Genomic DNA, 11,757 nt, shown 5'->3' with positions numbered 1-11,757 from the left:
GAGGGAGATGCAAATGGTAAGAGAGGTTGTTGTTATGTTCATCTTTTTATTTAAGTCTAATGACACTAAAAATCTAAATTTTTATATCAAATTGCGAATTTATTCTATTCTTTTAATTTTTTACTTAAATTGTATAATTTGATTAATTGATTGCAATTATAGCTAAATTAAAATTTTAGTTAAAATAAGATGATGTGTCATTATTAACAATTTATATATTACTGCCATATATATTTACGTAGCACATACGAGTTACTAAGGTCAGGTTATAAGGTCAGATTATAGATGAATAAAAAAATGAATGACAAGTGAAAATTATGAATTAAAAAGAAAAATAAAAGGTGAAATTATTTTTCTTCTCATTTTTCTTGTGATTTTATGTATTTATTTAAGAGGTAAACGATAGTAAAATAGAAAGATATTAGTATCTAGAGTTAAGAGGTAGCGTCCAATTCTGACTGAGATTTTAATTTGGTTGTAATCACAATTAATTAGTTAAATGGGGTCATTTAAATAAAAATTTAAAAGATAGGTTAAATTTATAAAAATAGATAAATTATTTAATTTTTTAATGTTATTGGACCTTTTATTTAAATTGAGGAGGGAGAAACAAATTGTAGGGTAGTTTGGATGGTAGAAAATAAAAAAGTGAAAAGGGAAAGGAGAAAGGAGAGAAAATGACATTAGTTTTAAATAATTATTAATCTTTAATGTTTTTATTATTATTTTAATAAAAATATATAAATAAAATATAGTGCTAGATGGCATTTTACTATTGGGGGTAAATTATGGAGAGCCCCACCATTAACGGAAATACTAGCTGTGTTACCTATTGGGTTTAATTGATTTTTTTTGTTCTTTTGAAAAGGATAAGGGTGGCATTGAGACAAAATGAAGATTAAGGTTTTAATCGTCTTTCCACAAATTATTCAAGGGCTTTTGTTCTGTACCTTTTGCCTACATCTGTTACATTCTTTTACTGATCCGGTGCAGTGTACATAAAATTTACGAGATACATATCCTCTTTTGGACACTCAAAAGTTGCACACGATCACCTCGCTTGTCTCTTTTCCTGACAGGGAGCAAAAGATCCCCTGCTCCCACTACAATAATGGACTGCAAAGGCCAAAGACCCCATTAAAAGGTGACATCACTGTGTTGTGTCTTGATACGTTTGCTTATTTACTTCCATTCTCACCTTTATTAAAGGGCCAATGTTACTATCGCTCCTTATCATCTTCTGGGTCTCGAACAACCCAAAGAAATGGATTTGGAAAGATCAAGAAAGAGTGACAATCACAATCTTGTTTTTGCTGTTAATGGGAAGAGATTTGAGCTCTCAAATATTGACCCTTCTACTACTTTGCTTGAGTTCTTGCGTTCTCAGACACCTTTCAAGAGTGTGAAGCTCAGCTGTGGTGAAGGTACTCTCTTTCTTTTGCTTCTATATATTGTTGTGGGGGGGTCTTTGGTACCACTGCCTACTGTTTTTAATTGCTATCCTCTTCTTTAATTTGTTGATTGCTCTTCTTCTTTTGCATTTTGAATTTCGTACTTCTATTTTTGGCTGTAATGACTAATTCTATATTGTGCATATTTAGTGTTTAGTGCTTTAGCTCTAAGATAATGAGCTGTGGAGGATTTTGATGGGTTTGGCTTGTTGTGTATCTTTGTAGGAGGGGTGTAATTGAGCTGAGTTGGTGAATTGACTAGCATTCTGAGCTTGACACCAGTAGAAACCCAAGTTTGATACTTGACTCAAGCTTCAACTTTTCATACTCAAATTGGACTGGATTAGATATTTGGAATACTTGAAATCAACTCTATGTAATATAAAAAATTTAGCAAGTTTGAATTAAAAATCTAATAATATTGACCAAATCATATAACAAGGTGATTCTTGATTAGGCTCGTGAGCTGCTTCAGTTCTGTTGAGTATTATAATACTTGAATTCACCTAATTAAAGCTCAAGCTGTTGTCAGGTCAAATTTGGATGAGTAGATTGACTCATATACACTCTTATTGTAGGACAGATTTTGGACTTATGTTAATTCTTTTCTGCATAGATGATGGACTATTGGAATATTAGTTGACACTTAGGTTGCTTAGCTCTGGTTATTTTTCAAGAAAAACTAGTTTTACAATTTTTATTAACAATATATTTGGTGACGTAAGTAATGCACAAGTGTTGATACAGATATAGTTTTTCAAAGAGTTAAAAATGTTATTCTATTGAAATTCAGCCATGTCACCAACTCTGCTAGTAATAATACATGTGGCAGCCGGAGTTATGTTTAGTTATGTTGAGTTTTGATTCTTGTCTGCTGTAGATGTGACTAATTCTTTCTTTGAGTCTGTTTTGTTGTTGAGTTGTATTCTTTAGTTCCTGATTTTGAGATGAAGCTTCAATTATACATTGTAATCTTTCTGTGCAGAATAAAAGCTCTCTTGGTTATTGACCAAAAAAAGTATTGCATAATTGTGATTGCAAACAAATCAATCAAAATGCTATTGGAGTAATAACGAATGAGTACTGTGTGACTAAAATGACCAGCAAGAAAGGAAAACCTCAACTTTTAAAGTGAACGATTTGAATTTCATGGCATGGTTTTTGAGCTTTTCCATTATTCGCATTCTTATTGCAAGTCGTGGGTGTTTACATCTGTGTTGTTTTAGTAAATGAATACCCATTTGTGCCTCTCCTCAGCTTATATTTTTCTGTGAATTTCTTGAGCAGTTGAAACTGTTAACCATTTACGTGAATACTCAACATGTACCCTAATTGTTGGTTGTAGGTGGTTGTGGTGCTTGTATTGTTTTGCTCTCCAAGTATGATCCAGTGCGTGACCAAGTTGAAGATTTTACAGTAAGTTCATGTCTAACACTGCTTTGCAGTATAAATGGATGTTCAGTTACAACAAGTGAAGGCCTTGGTAATAGCAAAGATGGATTCCACTCAATTCACCAACGTTTTGCTGGATTCCATGCTTCTCAATGTGGCTTCTGTACTCCTGGAATGTGTATTTCACTCTTTGGGGCCCTTGTTAAAGCTGAAAAGGCTGATCGACCAGAGCCTCCTCGAGGATTTTCAAAGCTGACAGTCATTGAAGCTCAAAAAGCTATTTCAGGAAATCTTTGTCGTTGTACTGGATATCGGCCCATTGCTGATGCATGCAAAAGTTTTGCAGCTGATGTCGATATTGAGGACTTGGGATTCAACTCCTTCTGGAAGAAGGAAGATCTTCAGGAAGCAAAGATAAGCAGTTTACCTGTGTATAACCATAATCATGAGATTTGTACTTTCCCTGAGTTTTTAAAAAAGGAAGTAAAATCTTCCTTGCTCTTAGATTCTGAAAGGTACTCTTGGTACACACCTGCAAGCATTGAGGAGCTTCAGAGCTTGTTAAAATCTACTAATGCAGATGATGTTCGGATGAAACTAGTGGTTAGTAATACGGCTGTGAGTTACTATAAGGAAATAGAAGACTATGATAAATACGTAGATCTTTCACGTATTCCTGAGCTCTCAATCATTAGAAGAGATCAGTCTGGGATTGAAATTGGGGCTTCTGTGACAATTTCTAAAGCAATTGAAGCTTTGAGGGAAGAAAGAAAAGGTGAATACCTCTCAGAATGTGAATTGGTCTTCAAAAAAATTGCTGTCCATATGGAGAAAATCGCTTCCGAGTTTGTTCGAAATTTAGGTAGTGTTGGGGGAAATTTGGTGATGGCACAAAGGAAACATTTTCCTTCAGATATTGCTACAGTCCTTCTAGCAGCTGGTTCTTTGGTTAATATTATTACTGGTACCACACATGAAAAGATTACCTTGGAAGAGTTTCTAGAAAGGCCTCCTATGGATTCCAAAAGCTTACTATTAAGTGTTAAAATCCCAAATTCTGAATCATTAAAGAGCAAATCTCCTAAAAGGCAGAATAAGTTGTTATTTGAAACCTATCGAGCTGCACCACGGCCCCTTGGAAATGCTCTGCCCTATCTGCAGGCTGCTTTCTTGGCTGAATTTTCCTGCCCCAATTCATCTGGTGGATTTGTGTTGAATAGCTGTCGGTTGGCTTTTGGTGCTTTTGGAACCAAGCATGCAATTCGCGCAATAAAAGTTGAGGAAGTTTTAACTGGAAAAGTGCTAACTGCTGCTGTTCTTTATGAAGCTATTAAATTAGTTAAAGCTACCGTGGTACCTGAGGACGGGACTTCGTATCCTGCTTATAGGTCAAGCCTGGCTGTTGGTTTTCTTTTTGATTTTCTTAGCCCCTTGGTGAATTTCCTTTCTAATGATTTGTTGAACGGATATATCAATACTTCAATGTTGAAAGATGCAAAACTGAAACAAAATAATGACTGGATGGACCCTGTTAAATTTCCCACTTTACCATCATCATCAAAGCAGGTGATCCAAATAAATGAAGAATACCGTCCAATTGGTGAGGCAGTTACAAAGTCTGGAGCTGCTCTTCAGGCTTCTGGTTTGTACCTTTCTTCAGAGTATTTTATTTGACCGTTTATTTTACATTGCAGTCGAGGGCTGCTTCATCTATTTACATTTACAATTATCTTATCTTTCTTTTTTCTGGTAGCCTATGTGAAGGGAATTTTAATTGGTCTTAATTAAGGTTTATGTTCTTGAAGTTGATTGCTCGAGTTATCTTTCTTCTCTCTCTCTCTCTCTCTCTCTCTCTCTCTCTTTCTCAGTATTATTCTTGAAACATCATAATTTTGTTTGGTGTATAATATGTCTCTAACTCAAACATCATAATTTTGTTTGATGTATAATATGTCTCTTACTCAAACATCATAATTTTGTTTGGTGTATAAAGTGGTCTTTCTGTGCATGTACATGCAATAGAAACAGTAACTAATGAAACTTTTGCTTGAACCATTTGTTTTTCTTGACAAGTAAAAAAGAAATAAATAAATTGTTTACTTTCAACTTGTCCACTTTGTTGTGGTCTCTAATATTGACCTACCCGTTTTTATGTTCCATGCTAATATTTTGTGTTCGTTTCCATTTAACATAACATGAAATGTCTCTATTGATTCATACCTCAGAGCTGCCAATGAACAAATGGCTATTTAACTTATCTAACAAATTATGTAGGCGAGGCTGTTTTTGTGGATGATATTCCCTCTCCTAGAAATTGTCTACATGGAGCTTTCATTTATAGTACGAAGCCTTTTGCGAGAGTAAAGGGTATAGAATTCAAATCTAAATCACTCCCAGATGGAGTCAGTGCACTTATTTCTTTTAGAGACATTCCAGAAGGTGGGCAAAACATAGGTTCTAAGACCATGTTTGGTCCTGAACCTTTGTTTGCTGATGAGTTTACTCAGTGTTGTGGACAGCGTCTTGCACTTGTGGTGATTCCCTTCTCCATCATTCTTGTTTGGCAGTTATTACTTTGGGGATTGAGCAAATATCCATATGATGGGATTATGAGGGATATATTGCTTAAATTAGTCTAAAATTAAATGATCTTCACAGGTTGCAGATACACAGAAACAAGCAGAAGTAGCATCAAATATTGCAACAGTTGATTATGACATGGAAAATTTAGAACCTCCCATTTTAACTGTAGAAGAGGCTATTGAGAGATCTAGCGTTTTCGAGGTCCCTCCTGCTTTCTCCCCAAAACAAGTTGGTGATATTTCAAAGGGAATGGCTGAAGCTGATCACAAGATTCTCTTCTCGGAGGTACTTTGCACCTTCTCATTAACATGCTTTCCATCTTTTTTTCTATAGAAGGAAATAAAAATAAGAAGCTGCTAGACTAGAAGGCAAAGACTCGATGTTCTTTTAGTACATTACTGCCTTAGTAACAGTATGCATGATCACTGCTTACTTCCAGCTTTTTGCTGAATCATGACATTCAGATAAAACTTGGGTCGCAATATTATTTCTATATGGAGAATCAAGCTGCTCTTGCCATGCCTGATGAAGACAACTGCATAGTGGTTTACAGTTCAATTCAATGCCCTGAGTCTACACATGGTGTGATTGCAAAATGTCTTGGTGTTCCTGAACATAATGTACGTGTGATCACAAGAAGGGTTGGAGGAGGCTTTGGTGGAAAAGGGCAGAAAGCCATGCCTGTGAGTACCTTCTTATACAAGTCTGATGTAGTTCAGTATTTAGTTGCTTCTTTAGTGAAATAGATATATAGACACATTATGAAAAACATATAATGTGGAATGCATGCAGATTATCCTGCATAAGGTCTACACTAGTGTGTCTAACACCATCCGTTGAGCTTATTACTTGCATTGCCAACAAAACCCTCCATCTTTGAATCAAATATTTATAAATAGTTTTAGGCTGATTTTGAGTTTTCATTGGATAGATAAACTGATTTACTCTGAAGGCGAATTTCTGGCTCTTTTCTGATAAAGAATGTTTGCTTGATATTGTGAGATAAAGGGGTTTAGTCTGTAAACTTTGCTTAAGACTCGTACATTCTCTGAATAGCCATATTATGTGATTACTTGTCTCCCTAGTGCAAGAAAATACTGCGTTCTTTTCTTTGTCGGTTTAGTAATGTGCTCATAAATGTGCTGGGACTGGGAGACTTACATGGCTGCTAAGTTGGCAGAATTTTTGCGTGAACTTTATATCTTGTGCAGGGAAGAATTATAGTTAAGCATCATGTGCAAACTGATGCTGGCAAACACTGGCAGAGGTTATAAAACTAGGAATAGAGTCATATCAAGTTTGGCATCTGAACCTGGTAATCTTGAGGGATGCTGCTTTAATTGACAGTTGAAAATTCTTATGGTTTTTCTTGGTGGTCTTGTTTGGAAGAAATCACGTGCAAGAGTTAATGGAATTGAAAATCTAGCAAAATCTTGTCACATTTAACATGATTTCATTTCTTTCAAAATGCTTTTATTAATTTATCGTAATTACATTTGAAAGAATTGAATTCTAGCAACTGTAAGGTTTACAAATATGAGAATTAATGAGATAAAATTCAGTTAAAACGGATACTTGCATTTTTATACTTGCCAAACAAGGCAAATACGAATTTAAGTATCTTTAGTGGCATTCAACAATAAAAAATAAATTACTTAGGTAGCACTAGCACATCAAACAGTGAAGGGCATGTTCTTTTTTCTCTTTCCCTCTCTCTCGTCTGTTAAATGACATTGAGAGGTAGAAGAATAGAGAGGAGATCAAATTCTTGCATGCTAGAATGTGAACCCAATTAGTATGGTATCATTAAATGAAATTAAATGAACTCTTCTCTTTGTTGAGAGTGACTCAGTAAATAGATTTCACAGTATGCAAAGTGGATGATTAAATTAATATAAATGATTGAATACTTTATTTAATTTCTGGACCTTGTGAGTAACAATTGCTACTCTAACCTTTTAATATCATTGTTAGAAATCATACTACCACTTATAATAATAAAAACAAACAGGCTGAATTCGCAATGGATTATTATTAGTGTAAAAATACTTGATTCATTGTTGCATGTAACTTTCCATGAATGCATTTTTATCACTCAAAATTGTTCTATATTATCACATTGGTGAAAATAATAATTAGTCTCCATCTCTCCCCATGATTAAGGATTTGCTAGCTGTTCTATCTCTTAATTTTTGGTGCAGGTCCTTACAAGGGGGGTATTATGTGATTTTGCAGGTTGCTACAGCATGTGCGCTCGCAGCACACAAGTTACAGCACCCTGTTAGGATTTATTTCAATCGTAAGACTGATATGATAATGGCAGGAGGAAGGCATCCCATGAAAGTAACTTACAGTGTAGGATTTAAATCTAATGGGAAAATTACGGGCTTACAGCTGGATATATTGGTTAATGCTGGCATTTTTCCAGATTGGAGTCCTATAATGCCTAGCAACATTGTAGGTACACTTAAAAAGTATGACTGGGGTGCATTATCATTTAATATAAAGGTATGCAAAACAAACCTTCCAAGCAGATCAGCAATGCGAGCCCCTGGACAGGTGCAAGGGTCATTTATTGCAGAAGCTATAATTGAAGATGTAGCATCTTTTCTTTCCATGGATGCAGATTCTGTGAGAGCCATAAATCTCCACACATATGATAGCCTTAAGTTATTTTATGATGAGAGTGCCGGGGAACCTCCGGAATATACATTGGCTTCAATATGGGATAAGTTGGCAACATCTTCAAACTTTAGTCAGAGGACCATAATGATAAAAGATTTTAATAGCTGTAATGTATGGAAGAAAAGAGGTATTTCTCGAATACCTATTATACACGAAGTAATGTTGAGGCCAACTCCAGGAAAAGTAGGAATTCTAAGTGATGGGTCTATTGTTGTTGAAGTTGGGGGAATAGAGTTGGGCCAGGGGCTGTGGACAAAGGTAAAGCAAATGGCGGCATTTGGTCTTAGTGCAATCAAATGTGATGAAGCAGGAGATCTATTGGATAAAGTACGAGTTGTCCAGTCTGATACTGTGAGCTTAATTCAAGGGGGTTTTACTGATGGGAGCACTACATCTGAATCTAGCTGCGAAGCAGTTAGACTTTGCTGTGAAACCTTGGTTGACAGGCTGACACCTCTAAAGAAAAGGTTGCAGGAGAAAATAGGTTCTATAAAATGGGAGTTGCTTATACACCAGGTAGCTATCTGCTTATCCCGAGTATTCAATGGTCTTTGTGACAATTCTCCTTTTTGGAACTGAGGTTTGCTGGCTTTTTATTATTTTATTTCATGTATTCTTTGTAACTGAACATTATCTTCTTTGCTTATTATGTTTACATGGGGCCTTTTTATGAAGTAATACTTTAATGAGAGTGTATGAAACTGCCCTGTGTACTTTCTTAACCAGATATGGAAAATCTTTTCCATCTAACCAGTATAGTCCACAAAAATTGCAGGCCTACGAGGAAGCTGTGAACTTATCTGCGAGTTCTTACTTTGTTCCGAATGCTGATTCCCTCCTATACTTAAACTATGGTGCTGCAGTGAGCGAGGTAAGTTTCTGCAAAAACTTCTCCATTTACTTTGTGCGTGTACGGGTGTGATGTTTCTTGTCTTTGAGTGTGAGCTGAAATTGAATGATTGTTTCTTTTAACATGAGAGTTAGGTGGCCTTGAGATTTTAAATAATGCAGTAAGAAATCAATTCAGGTACCTCTTGTTAATTCCATTGAACTTTACACTTCTTAATAATTTTATTCAATTGTTTTTAAAATTTCTATGCTTTCAATTTATTTTCAAAAACACTTTTCGGTAAGAAATTTTAAATTTTACAATGAAAAAAATGACGTGGCAAATCAATTCTGCTTGCTAATATAAAAATTAGTGAGTTAATAAAAAATTTGTTGTATTTAGATGTAAAATATGTGAAGTAATGCACATACATGAGATTTTTAATGGACATATTATTAAGTCTAGAATAAACTATTTTTACAGATTCAATATTATTATTGTTTTAGTAAGCACAATCGACTTCCTATTGTGAAACTTCAAAAGTTGTTATCAAGAAGTATTTTTGAAAATAAATTAAAAGAATGAGTATTTATTTTAAAATTTTGAAACAATTAGATAAAATTATTAAAGTGTAAAGTTCAGGAATTAATTTGTAAATAAAATTGATAATTGTGTAGTTAACATAAAGCTATGTTGACACAGGTGGAGGTAGACCTTCTGACAGGAGAAACGACAATCTTGAGATCAGATCTTATATATGATTGTGGACAAAGTCTCAACCCAGCTGTGGATCTAGGACAGGTCAGATCGCATTATATATGCAATATGAAAATCAAATTCTTGAATCTGAAGACTTCCTTATTTTTACTAGTCTTAAAATACGGGTTTTCTGAATGTACTTCGATGGCATTTAGTTCCTTGAAAATCTTGTTTCTTGATATGAGGGGTACAGTGCAGTGAATGGACTTACCAGAAAGTTCTTGAGGCACCAAATGAGAGTTTATAACTGGTAATTTTAACGGTCTTTTATATTGAGAGGTAGAAATTGGTCTTTGCAGATTGAAGGAGCTTTTGTCCAAGGAATTGGGTTTTTCATGCTTGAAGAATACACAACAGACCCAGATGGATTGGTGATTCAGGAAGGCACTTGGAATTACAAGATCCCTACATTAGACACCATACCGAAACACTTGAATGTGGAAGTACTTAACAGTGGACGTCATAAAAAACGTGTACTCTCTTCGAAAGGTAAACTTTTTCTACTTCTATAAATATGCAAAAAGAATTTCAATGATATTCTTTGTACAGGGGTTAACTTAAATGTCTTTTCTCATGGGCAACTTAAAAGTTACAATAAAGAGTTCCCTGTTTTCTAAGCTTTCTGATGGTAGTATAGTTTAGAGTTCAACTATTTAACTAGTAATTAATAAGTTGGAATAGATTCAAGAGGGTTAATTTTTTTAAAGAAATTAGGATAAAAAGAATTGGTCAAAATATCCCATTTTCTCGTGAAAATGAGTGTGATCATGAGTTAGATGACATATTATTCTTTTGCACTGAATAACACAATGACAAACGAGACAGCTTTTTCCACGCTGGAAACTGCCAGTTTGCTGTTTCGTGAGTTAGTGGCTCAGCACCAAGGAAACCCATTTTCAGTGGGAAGAGTTTACATGTTTCATTCTGAGAGAGAGAAAACATTGAAATGCATTTTCTAGAAGGTATAAAACATGGATTATAAATAAACATAACGACAGTTAGCTTAAGATGATATTTAAAGTCATTTCCATACTAAAAGGCTACAAAAGAACTGCACAGGAAGAAAGTGAGGCTTCAAAAATGATCGTAGTCAGAGTTGCTGCCGAAATCGCAATTGCCATCAAAATAGATCTGGATAATCAAATTACACTTGACTCTAAATTCCACCAGCAGTAGCAATATTACTGCAATGCTTTAAAAGGTCTCTATTGTTGTTATAGGGTTCTTTGCAGTTTTATGAAAGGATGTTGAATTGTATGTGCTTTATGCAGCTTCTGGTGAGCCACCATTGCTCCTAGCAGCATCAATTCACTGTGCTACAAGAGCTGCTATTAAAGATGCACAACAACAGCTTAATTCGTGGGGCTGCCAAGATGAAATCCGTTCGACATTCCACCTGGGGGTCCCTGCCACCATGCCTGTTGTGAAAGAGCTCTGTGGGCTGGATAGTGTGGAGAGGTACTTGCAGTGGAAAATGAAATGAGCAGTAGTTCTTTAAGTTGGACTTGATGATCGATGGAGAATTATATAGATATATTATAGAACAAAAATAATTGTGCAGAACTATGAATTGAACTATTCACTAAAGCCTTTTTATGGAATAAATCATGTGTAACAATTGTGTTCTTACAAAATCATGGTAATTTTATTGACTTTATTTCTTTTAAAATACTTATTTCTTAAAAAACTTTCTGACAATTTGAAACTTTTCAAACATTAGGGTTAGAGCCTTTTGGTTTAACTTCTGGTACAAAAAGTTTTTGGTTTTTTTTACGTTTTGTTATTCTAACCCGATATGCGGCAAACAAAATAAAAGAGGAAATTAAGAGGGGAAAGGAAAAAGGAAAATGTGTCTTTACGCATAGTATTTAAGATTAGCTCCTAAATTGATTTTGGGCTCAATAATACCCTTAAACTAATAAAAATTTTAAATTTATTCTCTCTTAACTTAATATTTAACAGAGACTAATTATGTTAATTACTAATTATAAGGAACAATGCTAACGTGTCGATTGTTTGTTCATTGTAAAAAAATCAGGCTCATTTCTATCATCTTAC

The 11,757-nt window shown here is 34.7% G+C and overlaps 1 protein-coding gene across 3 annotated transcripts; it reads left to right on the top strand.

The window, feature by feature from the left end:
• Positions 1 to 1,056: 1,056 nt before the first annotated feature.
• On the top strand, positions 1,057 to 11,333 carry LOC8286569 (abscisic-aldehyde oxidase). Of its 3 annotated transcripts, XM_025156776.2 has the most exons (11): positions 1,284 to 1,424; positions 1,677 to 1,744; positions 2,797 to 4,485; positions 5,118 to 5,377; positions 5,502 to 5,711; positions 5,891 to 6,109; positions 7,662 to 8,627; positions 8,887 to 8,982; positions 9,643 to 9,741; positions 9,999 to 10,188; positions 10,971 to 11,333. In XM_025156776.2, exons 3-11 carry the CDS (start codon positions 3,018 to 3,020, stop codon positions 11,180 to 11,182), a joined length of 3,720 nt encoding a protein of 1,239 aa, XP_025012544.2. In that variant the 5' UTR covers positions 1,284 to 1,424; positions 1,677 to 1,744; positions 2,797 to 3,017; the 3' UTR covers positions 11,183 to 11,333. The 3 variants fall into 3 exon arrangements, 2 of the variants coding, with proteins under 2 accessions (XP_002515837.2, XP_025012544.2); XM_002515791.4 differs by lacking the exon at positions 1,677 to 1,744 and having other exon boundaries at positions 1,065 to 1,424; XR_007216867.1 differs by lacking the exons at positions 1,677 to 1,744; positions 9,999 to 10,188; positions 10,971 to 11,333 and having other exon boundaries at positions 1,057 to 1,424; positions 7,662 to 8,691; positions 9,643 to 9,747.
• The last annotated feature ends 424 nt before the right edge of the window (positions 11,334 to 11,757 follow it).

The sequence above is a fragment of the Ricinus communis genome, chromosome 8, assembly GCF_019578655.1.
Source record: "Ricinus communis isolate WT05 ecotype wild-type chromosome 8, ASM1957865v1, whole genome shotgun sequence".
NCBI classification, from domain to species: Eukaryota; Viridiplantae; Streptophyta; class Magnoliopsida; order Malpighiales; family Euphorbiaceae; genus Ricinus; species Ricinus communis.
This window is presented reverse-complemented; position numbering and strand designations above follow the sequence as displayed.